The 15,121-nt window shown below is 45.0% G+C and overlaps 1 protein-coding gene across 2 annotated transcripts in view; it reads right to left on the reverse strand.

The window, feature by feature from the left end:
• FAM171A1 (family with sequence similarity 171 member A1) overlaps positions 1-15,121 on the reverse strand; it is a 162,795-nt gene that overhangs the window by 54,292 nt on the left and 93,382 nt on the right. For both annotated transcript variants that reach the window (XM_016962718.4, XM_016962717.4), the window contains exon 3: positions 9,636-9,728. In XM_016962718.4, coding sequence (XP_016818207.4) covers positions 9,636-9,728 — 93 coding nt within the window. The remainder of the gene's footprint in view (positions 1-9,635; positions 9,729-15,121) is intronic.

Below are 15,121 nucleotides of genomic sequence, written 5' to 3' on the forward strand. Positions count from 1 at the left end.
CTGCTGGGTTCTTAGTTCAATCCCAGGAAAAGAAAGGGGACAAGAGCTGCTGGGTCGCACCTGCGGCCACACTATGGACTGGTTACCCCCAAGCTGGGTGCCCACTCCAGATCCAACAGCCATGGCTGGGAGGGATAGGGCCACAGGACACAAGCCCCTCGGCTGCCAGGGGCAGGCGGTGTGACTCCCATCTCCAGTGGATGTTCAGGAAAGACCTTCCAACCATGTGGCATCCAGGCTGCCCTTCCTGTCCAGGAAGGGTTTCAAGACAGATTGGCAGAGGAGGTGGAAAGCCCCAGGTGGAAAACAGAAACTGAGGTAGACCAGAACACAGCAAAAAGAAGAACACTCAGAAGGGAGGTGAGGCCAGGCATGGTGGCTCACACCTGTAACCCCAGCACTGTGGAAGGCTGAGGTGGGCGGATCACTTGAGGTCAGGAGTTCGAGACCAGCTTGGGCAACATAGCGAGACCCCCGTCTCTACTAAAAATAAAAATAAATCATTTGGGCATTGTGGTGTGTGCCTGTGGTAACAGCTACTCAGGAGGCTGAGGTGAAAGGATTGCTTGAGTCTGGGAGGTCAAGGCTGCAGTGAGCTGTGATTGCACCACTGCAGTTCAGCCTGGGTGACAGAGTGAGACTGTTTCAAACAAAAAAAAAAAAAAAAGAGAGAGAGAAAAGTTGAGGCCATATCCTGGAGGCCAGGGAGTGTGAGTTGGCAGAATGGATTTTACTCTGTAGGCCAAGGCGAGCCAGGAAGGGACAGAAAGAACTGGAGCTCCACCTCAGGTAGACCCAACGGGCAGTTTAGTGCATGGTGTCTTGGAGAGCAGAGACTCGAGGTAGAAAGTCTAGCTTCTCCTTCCGAAATCTGGCTCCAATCCTAAGTCAAAGGTTAAAGACGTGTACCCCACAGGGGGGCTACTGCAGTGGGCTTGGTAGAGATCAACAGGACCTGTGTCAGGGCATGGGCATGGCAATGCTGTGGGCACACATGGGCAGGGGGAAGGAATGCCAGCGTGCATGGGCACAGAACTGATGACTGTGACATCAGGCTCGCTGCAGCCATATTCCACTCATGGAGATATAAGAAGGGGAGAAGAGGCCAGGTGCGGTGGCCCATGCCTGTAATCCTAGCACTTTGGGAAGCTGAGGGGGGCAGATCACGAGGTCAGGAGATTGAGGCCATCCTGGCCAACATGGTGAAACCACGTCTCTACTAAAAATACCAAAATTAGCTGGGTGCAGTGGCACGTGTGTGTAGTCCCAGCTACTCAGCAGGCTAAGGCAGGAGAATCGCTTGAACCCAGGAGGCAGAGGTTGCAATGAGCCGAGATCGCGCCACTGTAGTCCAGCCTGGCAACAGAGCGAGACACCATCACAAAAAAAAAAAAAAAAAAAAAAAAAGGAAGGGGAGAAGAAGGTTGTGTGTGACTGCTGCGTAGGCAGAAGGAGACTGCAGAGGGCACCCCACTCAGGTGCTGGGTCCTGGAGGAACCCTGTAGAGACTTGAGAGGAGACAGTGAAATGTCCAGCTGTCAGGGCCAGCAGGGTGGCCATGAGGAGCAGAACACGGAGCGGTGAGGAGGCTGGACAGCCACGATGGACGAAGTGTGGGTGTCACGGCAGACCCTGCAGTACAAGCTTTTACCACAAACACCTCACTAAGAACAGTGCTGCTCCCCAAGAGTGAGGGACAGTAAAACCACACATTGCCTCCTTCAGCATCTTAGTAAAGGGAAAGGTGGGGACAGTGGATGTTGAAGGTGGCTGTGAAGGAGAAGACAAGAGGCCGACAGTGAGCACGTGGGCCTAAAAGCCACGTCTGGCAGAAGAAGGGGTGCAGGCAGCCGGCTGTGTGGGAAGCCCTGTGTGTATAAATGCTGTAGCTTCGTCCCTTCCTTACCAGGGAGGACCTGGACAACCGCAGAAGCCACCAGAGGCCCAGGGCCAGGGAATTGTCCAGCCCTGAGTGGAAGGGGTTGGATTTTATTCCAAGTACAATGGGAAAACCATTGAAGATCCAAGCAAGGTGATTTGGTCACCCTCACTTTGTAAACACTCGATTACTGGTTTGGCAAGAGTGAAATGGGATAACCCGTTAAAAACCTACTGCAGTGCCTGAGGGGACATGGTGGTATCCTGGATTTGTGAGGTGGCAATGCAGATGGAGACACCAAACTCATCAAAAGAATGAGATTCGAGGAGAGAAGAATCAAGGACAATTCCTCGAGTTTTGGCCTGAGTTTATAGTGGTATCAACTTAGGTAGACGTTTATACCATTGATCACGGGAAGGCCAAAAATATCAAGCTCTATGTGTCCATACTGAGTTGGAGGTGCCTGACAGGCCTCCAAGCAGAGGCGTCATCCAAGCCCCCATTTCAGTGGGGAGGGTCTGGGCTGGAGAGACGGAATCAGGAGTAATTAGAGCATTGGAAGCCAGAGGCCTAGATGAGATGTTTAGGACCAGAAAGAAGAAATGTGGGCCCAGCACAGGCACTGGAGCCTCCCAAGAAGAAGGGACCAAGAGATAGAAAGAAAGAAAGTTGGGCCAGGCATGGTGCCTGTAATCCCAACACTTTGGGAGGCCGAGGTGGATGCATCACCTGAGGTCAGGAGTTTGAGACAAGCCTGGCCAACATAGTGAAACCCCATCTCTACTAAAAATACAAAAATCAGCCAGGTGTGGTGGTGCTTGCCTGTAATCCCAGCTACTGGGGAGGCTGATGCATGAAAATCACTTGGACCTGGGAGGCGGATGTTGCAGTGAGCCAAGATCACGCCACTGCACTCCAGCCTGAGCAACAGAGACTCTGTCTCAAACAAACAAACAAACAAACAAAGCCAGGAAACATGATTCTCAGGCCCATGATTTATTTATTTATTTATTTATTCACTTTTTTGAGACAGGGTCTTACTCTGTCCCTCAGGCTGGAGTGCAGTGATATGATCATGGTTCACTGCAGCCTCGACCTCCTGGGCTCAAGTAATCCTCCTGTCTCAGTCTCCTGAGTACCTGGGACTACAGGCGTGCACTAACATACACAGATTTTTTTTTTAATTTTTATTTTTAGTAGAGATGGAGTCTTGCTTAACTGCCCTGGCTGATCTTGAATGCCTGGTCTCAAGTGATCCTCCTGCCTTGGCCTCCCAAAGTGCTGGGATTACAGGTGTGAGCCATTGTGCCTGGCAAGGCCATGATTTAGATGGAATAGTATGCTCTTAGCACAGAAATGCATTTTACACAAGCATTGTCAATTCTAACCCCATATCAAGGAAAGCACAGTCCCTCAAACCTTCTTTGTGAGCTTTTCTGTGAGAGCAGGAGGGGCAAGATCATGTTTACAGACATCACAACCTGTGAGACAGGTTGAAAAAATAAGAGGGCAAGAGAGAGGATAAAGCCACACTGGCCTGCTTATTAGTCTTTAGGAGTGACCCTGTCCACTTGTAAGTGAGGCAGAGGCAGTGCCCTGGACTGTGGCCCAAACAAGATGAACATGCTCTCCATTGGAGAGGAAAGGGATGGTGGTACACAGAGTGGGACAGCCCCTCCTTTTCTCTCACACACTTACAGTGAACTGATAGTTTAATCAAATTCAAATGTGGTGTGCCTCACAGGGAAAATAGATGCTATGTCCCAGCTGTGGATAAATTCACTGCTATCACCATCCAACAATAAGTGGATTCCAGATCAGGTTCCAAGATGGCCGAATAGGAACAGCTCCAGTCTACAGCTCCCAAGGTGAGCGACGCAGAAGACGGGTGATTTCTGCATTTCCAACTGAGGTACCAGGTTCATCTCACTGGGGCTTGTCGGACAGTGGGTGCAGCCCACGGAGCATGGCGGAGCATCGCCTCACCTAGGAAGCGCAAAGGGTTGGGGAATTCCCTTTCCTAGCCAAGGGAAGCTGTGACAGATGGTACCTGGAAAATCGGGACACTCCCACCCTAATATTGCACTTTTCTAACAGTCTTAGCAAACGGCACACCCGGAGATTATATCCTGTGCATGGCTCAGAGGGTCCCACGCCCATGGAGCCTCGCTCACTGCTAGCACAGCAGCCTGAGATTGAACTGCAAGGTGGTAGCAAGGCTGGGGGAGGGGCATCTGCCATTGCTGAGGCTTGAGTAGCTAAACAAAATGGCTGGGAAGCTCGAACTGGGTGGAGCTCACCACAGCTCAAGGAGGCCTGCCTGCCTCTGTAGACTCCACCTCTGGGGGCAGGGCATAGCTGAACAAAAGGCAGCAGAAACTTCTGCAGACTTAAACGTCCCTGTTTGACAGCTCTGAACAGAGTAGTGGCTCTCCAGCACAGAGTTTGAGATCTGAGAATGGACAGACTGCCCTCTCAAGTAGGTCCCTGACCCCCGAGTAGCCTAACTGGGAGACACCTCCCAGTAGGGGCCGACTGACACCTCATATGGCTGGGTGCCCCTTTGAGACAAAGCTTCCAGAGGAAGGATCAGGCAGCAACATTTGCTGTTCTGCAATATTTGCTGTTCTGCAGCCTCCGCTGGTGATACCCAGGCAAACGGGGTCTGTAGTGGACCTTTAGCAAACTCCAACAGACCTGCAGCTGAGGGTCCTGAAATGTTAGAAGGAAAACTAACAAACAGAAAGGACATCCACACCAAAACCCCATCTGTACGTCACCATCATAAAAGACCAAAGGTAGATAAAACCACAAAGATGGGGAGACACCAGACCAGAAAAGCTGAAAATTCTAAAAATCAGAGCGCCTCTTCTCCTCAAAAGGAATGCAGCTCCTCACCAGCAATGGAACAAAGCTGGACAGAGAATGACTTTGATGAGCTGACAGAAGAATGCTTCAGACGATGGGTAATAACAAACTTCTCTGAGCTAAAGGAAGATGTTCGAACCCATTGCAAAGAAGCTAAAAACCTTGAAAAAAGATTAGACAAATGGCTAACTAGAATAAACAGTGTAGAGAAGACCTTAAATGACCTGATGGAGCTGAAAACCATGGCACAAGAACTACGTGACACATGCACAAGCTTCAGTAGCAGATTCAATCAAGTAGAAGAAAGGGTATCAGCGACTGAAGATCAAATGAATGAAATAAAGCGAGAAGAGAAGTTTAGAGAAAAAAAGTAAAAAGAAATGAACAAAGCCTCCAAGAAATATGGGACTATGTGAAAAGACCAAATTTACGTCTGATTGGTGTACCTGAAAGTGACGGGGAGAATGGAACCAAGTTGGAAGACACTCTGCAGGATATTATACAGGAGAACTTCCCCAACCTAGCAAGGCAGGCCAACATTCAAATTCAGGAAAAACAGAATGCCACAAAGATACTCCTCGAGAAGAGCAACTCCAAGACACATAATTGTCAGATTCACCAAAGTTGAAATGAAGGAAAAAATGTTAAGGGCAGCCAGAGACAAAGGTCGGATTACCCACAAAGGGAAGCCCATCAGACTAACAGCAGGTCTCTTGGCAGAAACTTTACAAGCCAGAAGACAGAGTGGGGGCCAATATTCAACATTCTTAAAGAAAAGAATTTTCAACCCAGAATTTCATATCCAGCCAAACTAAGCTTCATAAGTGAAGGAGAAATAAAATCCTTTACAGACAAGCAAATGCTGAGAGATTTTGTCACCATCAGGCCTGCCTTACAAGAGCTCCTGAAGGAAGCACTAAACATGGAAAGGAACAACCAGTAACCAGCCACTGCAAAAACATGCCAAATTCTAAAGACCATTGATGCTAGGAAGAAACTGCATCAACTAACGAGCAAAATAACCAGCTAACATCATAATGACAGGATCAAATTCACACATAAGAATATTAACCTTAAATGTAAATGGGATAAATGCTCCAATTAAAAGACACAGACAGGCAAATTGGATAAACAGTCAAGACCCATCAGTGTGCTGTATTCAGGAGACCCATCTCATGTGCAGAGACACACATAGGCTCAAAATAAAGGGATGGAGGAAGATCTACCAAGCAAACAGAAAACAAACAAACAAAAAAAGCAGGGGTTGCAATCCTAGTCTCTGATAAAACAGACTTTAAACCAACAAAGATCAAAAGAGACAAAGAAGGCTATTATATAATGGTAAAGGGATCAATTCAACAAGAAGAGCTAACTGTCCTAAATATATATGCACCCAACACAGGAGCATCCAGATTCATAAAGCAAGCCTTAGAGACTTACGAAGAGTCTTAGACTCCCACACAATAATATTGGGAGACTTTAACACCCCACTGTCAACATTAGACAGATCAATGAGACAGAAAGTTAAAAAGGATATCCAGGACTTGAACTCAGCTCTGCACCAAGCAGACCTAATAGACATCTACAGAACTCTCCACCCCAAATCAACAGAATATACATTCTTCTCAGCATCACATCACACTTATTCCAAAATTGACCACATAGTTGGGAGTAAAACACTCCTCAGCAAATGTAAAAGAACAGAAATTATAACAAACTGTCTCTCAGACCACAGTGCAATCAAACTAGAACTCAGGATTAAGAAACTCACTCAAAACTGCTCAACTACGTGGAAACTGAACAACCTGCTCCTGAATGACTACTGGGTACATAACGAAATGAAGGCAGAAATAAAGACTGCTTTGAAACCAATGAGAACAAAGACACAACATATCAGAATCTCTGGGACACATTTAAAGCAGTGTGTAGAGGGAAATTTATAGCACTAAAAGTCCACAAGAGAAAACAGGAAAGATCTAAAATTGACACCCTAACATCACAATTAAAAGAACTAGAGAAGCAAGAGCAAACAAATTCAAAAGCTAGAGAAAGCAAGAAATAACTAAGATCAGAGCAGAACTGAAGGAGATAGAGACACAAAAAACCCTTCAAAAAATCAATGAATCCAGGAGCTGGTTTTTTGAAAAGATCAACAAAATTGATAGACCACTAGCAAGACTAATAAAGAAGAAAAGAGAGAAGAATCAAATAGACGCAATAAAAAATGATAAAGGAGATATCACCACCAATTCCACAGAAATACAAACTACCATCAGAGAATACTATAAACAGCTCTATGCAAATAAACTAGAAAATCTAGAAGAAACAGATAAATTTCTGGACACACACACCATCTCAAGACTAAACCACGAAGAAGTTGAATCCCTGAATAGACAAATAACAGGCTCTGAAACTGAGGCAATAATTAACAGCCTACCAACCAAAGAAAGTCCGGGACCAGACGAATTCACAGCCGAATTCTACAAGAGCTACAAAGAGGAGCTGGTACCATTCCTTGTGAAACTATTCCAATCAATAGAAAAAGAGGGAATCTTCCCTAACTCATTTTATGAGGCCAGCATCATCCTGATGCCAAAGCCTGGCAGAGACACAACAAAAAAAAGAGAATTTTAGACCAATATCCTTGATGAACACTGATGCAAAAATCCTCAATAAAATACTGGCAAACCGAATCCAGCAGCACATCAAAAAGCTTATCCACCATGATCAAGTTGGCTTCATCTCTGGGATGCAAGACTGGTTCAACATACGCAAATCAATAAACGTAATCCATCACATAAACAGAACCAAAGACAAAAACCACATGATTATCTCAACAGATGCAGAAAAGGCCTTTGACAAAATTCAACAGCCCTTCATGCTAAAGACTCTCAATAAACTAGGTATTGATGGGATGTATCTCAAAATAATAAGAGCTATTTATGACAAATCCACAGCGAATATCATAGTGAATGGGCAAAAACTGGAAGCATTCCCTTTGAAAACTGGCATAAGACAGGGATGCCCTCTCTCACCACTCCTGTTCAACATAGTGTTGGAAGTTCTGGCCAGGGCAATCAGGCAGGAGAAAGAAATAAAGGGTATTCAATTAGGAAAAAAGGAAGTCAAATTGTCCCTGTTTGCAGATGACATGATTGTATACTTAGAAAACCCCATCGTCTCAGCTCAAAATCTCCTTAAGCTGATAAGCAACTTCAGTAAAGTCTCAGGATACAAAATCAATGTGCAAAAATCACAAGCATTCCTATACACCAATAACAGACAAACAGAGAGACAAATCATGAGTGAACTCCCATTCACAATTGCTACAAAGAGAATAAAATACCTAGGAATCCAACTTACAAGGGATGTGAAGGACCTCTTCAGGGAGAACTACAAATCACTGCTCAACGAAATAAAAGAGGACACAAACAAATGGAAGAACACTCCATGCTCATGGATAGGAAAAATCAATATCGTGAAAATGGCCATACTGCCCAAGGTAATTTATAGATTCAGTGCCATCCCCATCAAGCTCCCAATGACTTTCTTCACAGAATTGGAAAAAAATACTTTAAAGTTCATATGGAACCAAAAAAGAGCCTGCATTGCCAAGACAATCTTAAGCCAAAAGAACAAAGCTGGAGGCATCACGCTACCTGACTTCAAACTATACTACAAGGCTACAGTAACCAAAACAGCATGGTACTGGTACCAAAACAGACATATAGACCAATGGAACAGAACAGAGCCCTTAGAAATAATACCACACATCTACAACCGTCTGATCTTTGACAAACCTGACAAAAACAAGAAATGGGGAAATGATTCCCTATTTAATAAATGGTGCTGCAGCACTATTCACAATAGCAGACTTGGAACCAACCCAAATGTCCATCAATGATAGACTGGATTAAGAAAATGTGGCACATATACACCATGGAATACTATGCAGCCATAAAAAATGATGAGTTCATGTCCTTTGTAGGGACATGGATGAAGCTGGAAACCACCATTCTGAGCAAACTATCGCAAGGACAGAAAACCAAACACCGCATGTTCTCACTCATAGGTGGGAAATGAACAATGAGAACATTTGGACACAGGGTGGGAAACATTACACACTGGGGCCTGTCATGGGGTTGGGGGAGTGGGGAGGGATAGCATTAGGAGATATACCTAATGTAAATGACGAGTTAATGGGTGCAGCACACCAACATGGCACATGTATACAGATGTAACAAACCTGCATGTTGTGCACATGTACCCTAGAACTTAAAGTATAATGTATAATTTAAAAAATAATAAGTGGATTCCATTTAAGTTTTTTTTTTTTTGAGATGAAGTCTCACTCTGTCACCCAGGCTGGAGTGCAGTGGCACAATCTTGGATTACTGCAACCTCCACCTCCCAGGTTTAAGCGATTCTCCTGCCTCAGCCTCCCAAGTAGATGGGATTACAGGCATGTGCCACCATGCCTGGCTAAATATTTTTTTTTTTTTTGTATTTTTAGTAGAGATGGGGTTTCATCATGTTGGCCAGGCTGGTCTCCAATCCCTGACCTCAAATGATCAACCCACCTAGGCTTCCCAAAGTGCTGGGATTATAGGCATGAGCCATAAGATTTTAGTAGGTGGCCCAAAACTGACTGTGGTTTCTCTTTTTAATTATTATACATATCAAAATAATGAAAAGAGTAAATTTCAAATGTCTCACTATAAAAAATGTTAGGCAAGTGAGGTGATAGACAAGTTAATGATGGGTTAATGTGTTTGATTTAATCAATCCACCTTGTATACAAACATCACATCACATTGTACACCATAAACATATACAATAATGTATCCATCAAAAATAACAATAAAAACTGAAAAAATATTAAATATACCTTGGAATCCTGATACTATTTGGACGACATCTTCATATACCATTAGAGTGGCAGAGCGTTCTGGAAGCAGGCCAAGGCTCAGAGAGGAAAATACTGCAGGAAAAAGAAATGGATAGAAGGGGATTTTAATAGTTACATTTAAATGCCTACTCTAATTTTTGGGATACTCTGCAGTTTTTGTATTTTCTGATTTCAAATCAATTAATACAATTAATTTTTAGTTAGATTAGCAAAAGACCTTCAAAATGCTACAAGTGTATTGCAATATCTCATATAACAATTACTTGCCTTACAATGGTCATCTTTTTTCATTTGTTAGAAGTTTTCTTTTTTTTTTTCTTTTTTCTGAGACGGAGTCTTGCTCTGTTGCCCAGGCTGGAATGCAGTGGAGCAATCTCAGCTCACTCTAACCTCCGCCTCCCAGGTTCAAGCGATTCTCCTGCCTCAGACTCCCGAGTAGCTGAGATTACAGGCACCTGCCACCATGCCCAGCTAATTTTTGTATTTTTGGTAGACACAGGGTTTCACTGTGTTGGCGAAGCTGGTCTCGAACTCCTGACTTCGTGATCCACCTGCCTTGGCCTCCCAAAGTGTTGGGATTACAGGCGTGAGCCACTGCGCCCAGCCAGAAGTTTTCAGTAAAGTAACTAAGCCTCTTCACATTAGGAGTATATGAAAGTTATCATGCATACACTACATGAATGTAGAATACATAATGTTAGATGTTAACATTAAGAATGGCTTTAAAAATATGTGTCTAGGTTAATGTGTACGTCATGGTAAAAGAATATTCCCCCAATCCTGGGAACTAATAACATGATAGAAATTGTGCTTTTCATTTTTATTTTTTTGAGACAGGGTCTCACTCTGTCACTCAGGCTGGAGTGCAGTGGCACAGTTAGAACTCACTGTAGCCTCGACCTCCCCGGCTCAAGTATCCCTGCTGCCTTAGTCTCTCAAATAGCTGGGACCATGGGTGTGCACCACTGCACCCAGCTAATTTTCAAAATTTTTTGTACAGACGGGGTCTCCCTGTGTTGCCCAGGTTAGTCTCAAACTCCTGGGCTCAAGCAATCCTTCCCACCTTTGCCTTCCAAAGTCCTGGGATTATAGGCTACAGCCACCGCACCTAGCCAAGTTATGCTATTTTAAAACTCTTGCTTAAGTACCTGGATTTCTAAAAAATTTTAGAAACCCCACAAATTTCTGAGTAAAACATGAATTTAAGAGAAAAACAAAAAAATGCATTATAGAATAATAATCATCACTCACATTACTGAACCTTTACTAACAGGACAAACATTATTCTAAGTGCTTTAATTTTAGGAATTTATTTAAGCTTCAAAACAGCTCTATCACTTAGGCATTGTTATTATTATTTTTGAGACAGAGTTTCACTCTTGTTGCCCAGGCTGGAGTGCAATGGCGTGATCTTGGCTCACTGCAACCTCCGCCTCCCAGGTTCAAGTGATTCTCCTGCCTCAGCCTCCCGAGTAGCTGGGATTACAGGCACCTGCCACCATGCCCAGCTAATGTTTTAAAAAATATTTTTAGTAGAGACAGGGTTTCACCATGTTGGCCAGGCTGGTTTCAAACTCTTGACCTCAAGTGATCCATCTACCTTGGCCTCCCAAAGTGCTAGGATTACAGGCATCAGCCAACGTACCTGGCACCTGAAGTAAGCATTATTAACATGCCCATTTCACAGGTAAGGAAACAGGTTTACAGATGAGGAAGTAACTCACCCAGTATCCCACAGCTAATAAATGCCAGGGCTAGGATTTGAACTCTGGAGTTCTCAACCACTATGAGACATGGAAAAGTTGACCTAGAGAGGTAAATGACGTTCTGGGAAAACATCAGGATCTAGAAGATAAGTGCTAAGAAGATCAGTCACTTCACAGTGCTGGCTCTTTTTTTTTTTTTTTTTTTTTTTTTGAGATGCAGTTTCGCTCTTGCTACCCAGGCTGGAGTGCAGTGGTACAACCTTGGCTCACTCCAGCCTCTGCCTCCCACGTTCAAGCTAACCTCCTGCCTCAGCCTCCTGAGTAGCTGGAATTACAGGTGTGCATCACCATGCCTGGCTAATTGTGTATTTTTAGTAGTGATGGGGTTTTGTCACGTTGGCCAGGCTGGTCTCAAATTCCTGGCCTCAAGTGATCTGCCCTCCTCGGCCTCCCAAAGTGCTGGGATTACAGGCATGAGCCACCGTGCCCGGGTAAGCAGTGCTGGCTCTTAGTGCCATAGGGCACCAGTGAGTTGGCCGTGGATGTGACCTCTTTTATCAATCAATTTATTTAGCTGTCATCATATACAAGGCTCAGATCTACATCCTGGGTGGAACAGATCAGTGTTAGAAGCAGCCTGTGCCTTCAAGAGTTATGCATTGCAAGGGTACTAGACTTGAAACAAGTAGCTGTACGACAAGCAGAATGGGCCAGGTACCAGGAGAAAGACAAGAATAGCAGCTTGGTGCTGCAGAAACAGCCTGGGAGTTCCTCGAATATTAAACACAGAGTGACCCCAGGATGTAGCAATTCCACTCCTACGTATAAACCCAAGAGAACCGAAAACCTACGTTCATACAGAAACTCACACATCAATGTTTGCAGCAGCATTATCCATAACAGCCGAAAAGCGGAGACAACACACACAAATGTCTATCGGCTGATGAATCGATAAAGTGTGGTATTGTCTATATGAGGGAATATTATTCACTCATGAAAGGGAAGGTGGTACTGACATGTGCTACAACGTGGATGAATCTTGAAAACATCAGGCTGAGTGAAAGACGCCAGACACAAAAAGCCACGTATTCCAAGATTCCAGTTCTATGGGATGTGCAGAATAGGCAAATCTAGAGAGACAGAGGGTAGATTAGTGGTTGCCAGGGGCTGGGAGGTGTGGGAAAGAGTGAGTTGGTGCTAATAGGTATGGGGTTTTGGGGGTGAGGAAATATTCTGCAATTAGTCACTGTTGGGAGGAACCCCAACTTGCGTAAATCCCGCATGACCACTTCGTAGGTAAACTATTATCAGCGATCCTTTCACCTAAGGCACAGGGCACCTCCTGGCGAGGAGGAAAGGGCAGGATTGTCCTAGCAGATGCTGCTGGTAGGAAGCAGCACACCTCAAAACCCGGGCTAGGGTTACACTCCGCGCCCTCCTAAATGAGGATGCCTGGGTCTTCCTGCTCCATTGCAGAGCTCCCACGGTGACTGCAGACATTTACAAGGCCCTGACCACCTCTGAGCTGACCGGTGTGGGGGGCTCGGAGCTCCAAAATCACCTGTGATCATCCCCTGAGAGGTGTGTGACCATCGCAGTGTGTTTTGAAAATGTTTCTCACCTAAAATATTTGGTACTTTCATATATAAGGCAGCTGCTCTGGCAAATTGTTTCTCAAACTTTATTTCCTAAAGGAGAGAAAAATGATTCCTTGTTTTACTGTTTTAGGCCTTTCTTTGAATTCTAAAACACATGATTTCTTGTAACAAGCTTGGCACCAGCAGGGACTTCCCGGGGCAGAGGACAGGGACTAGGGATGCAATCAGCGCAGTGCCCAGGTGGGTGGAGGCAGCAGAGAGATGGAGATCCGTGGGTAGTGCTGCTTTTTTCCCATCACAGAGGGGAGGCTGATTGATGTCTGGAGGTGCTCTTCATACCAAGTAGATTTTTTTTTTTTGACACCTAGAGGGAAAGGAACATCTCATTCTACCCAGGAAAGGCAGGAAGATTTTTTGAGGCAGAAAACAGTCCAGCTGGGCTTTATGGGATAAAAGAAGTTTGCCGGCCAGGCTTGGTGGCTCATGTCTGTAATCTCAGCACTTTGGGAGGCCAAGGCGGGCGGATCACAAGGTTAAGAGATCAAGATTATCCTGGCCAACATGGTGAAACCCCATCTCTACTAAAGATACAAAAATTAGCCGGGCATGGTGGCGTGCACCTGCAGCTCCAGCTACTCAGGAGGCTGAGGCAAGACAATCGCTTCAACCCAGGAGACGGAGGTTGCAGTGAACCGAGATTGCACCACTGAGACTCTGTCTTGAAAAATAAAACAAAACAAAACAAAAACAAAACCACAAATTAGCTGAGCGTGGTGGCGCGCACCTGTAATCCCAGCTACTTGGGATGCTGAGGCAGGAGAATTGCTTGAACCTGGGAGGTGGAGGGTGTAGTGAGCTGAGATTGCACCACTGCACTCCAGCCTGGGTGACAGAGTGAGACTCCATCTCAAAAAGAAGAAAAAACAACAACAAATTTGCCAAGAGAACAATGCAGACAAACACAGACAGGGTAGAAATGGCAGACTCCTTCACAGAATGACATGTTGCCCAGGGCGGCCGACCATGAGATATGGAAGGGAGAGGTGGCCAGGGGAGGAGGCTCTGTGTCACGTTTACTTCATCCTGAGGCCACTGAAGAATTTTAGGCAGGTACATATTTTAATACATGAACTGCACATATATATTTTCATACACAAATGCTCAGTCATATTGTGGGTGGTCTGTGGGGTAGAACAACCGGACTGGAGGCCATTGCCATGGTCCTGGACCATCGCTAAGGACCTGGGCCAGGCCGATGGCTGCAGAGACAGCAATAATTAAGACGTAGAATGACAGCCTTTAGTGGATGGATTGCATCTCCTATGGCTAAGTTTATTCTTACCTGCCTGCCACGGGTGGAGGGTGTTTTCCTTATGCTGGGTTCCTCCCTCTCCTCCCTTCCTTGAAAGTGAAAAAAACCTCAACACATCCTCCAGGAACTATTGTTAAGCATGAAAAAGGAAATCCGTTTCCGGGTTTCGTAAGAATGCTCATGCACACACAAGCAGTGTGCTGCACACGTGTGGGAAAGAAGGCATTTATTAGTTTCAAATTTTCAACATATTTGAGAAGAGGCTCCCAGCTCTTCTCACTTCCTTGCCCAGTTGTCTGCAATACCAGAAGTGTTAGTGTTCATCTCCAAAAATATGCACAAAAGCAAATTGACTCTGCTTTTCACAATAGGCTAAATTTTTTTTTTTTTTAATTTTGGAGATGTTTCCTGTTAAGTTCTAGTTAAGAGCATAACATGGTTTGGATCTGCGTCCCTGCCCAAATCTCAGGTCGAATTGTAACCCCCAGTGTTGGACGTAGGGCCTGATGGGAGGTGATTGGATCATGGGGGCAGTTTCTCATGAATGGTTTAGCACCATCTCCTGGTGCTATTCTTGTGATCGTGAGTGAGTTCTCACGAGATCTGGTTGTTTCAAGGTGTGTAGCACCTCTACCCTCTCTCTCTTCCTCCTGTTCTGGCCATGTGAAATGTCTCACTTCCCCTTTGCCTTTTGCCATGATCGGAAGCTTCCTGAGGCTTCCCCAGAAGCAGAAGATGCCATGCCTCCTGTATCTCCTCCAGAACTGTGGGCCAGTTACACTTCTTTTCTTTATAAATTATCCAGTCTCAGCTATTTCTTTATAGTGGACTAATACAGAGTATCTTTAT

This window comes from Pan troglodytes, chromosome 8, assembly GCF_028858775.2.
Source record: "Pan troglodytes isolate AG18354 chromosome 8, NHGRI_mPanTro3-v2.0_pri, whole genome shotgun sequence".
NCBI classification, from domain to species: Eukaryota; Metazoa; Chordata; class Mammalia; order Primates; family Hominidae; genus Pan; species Pan troglodytes.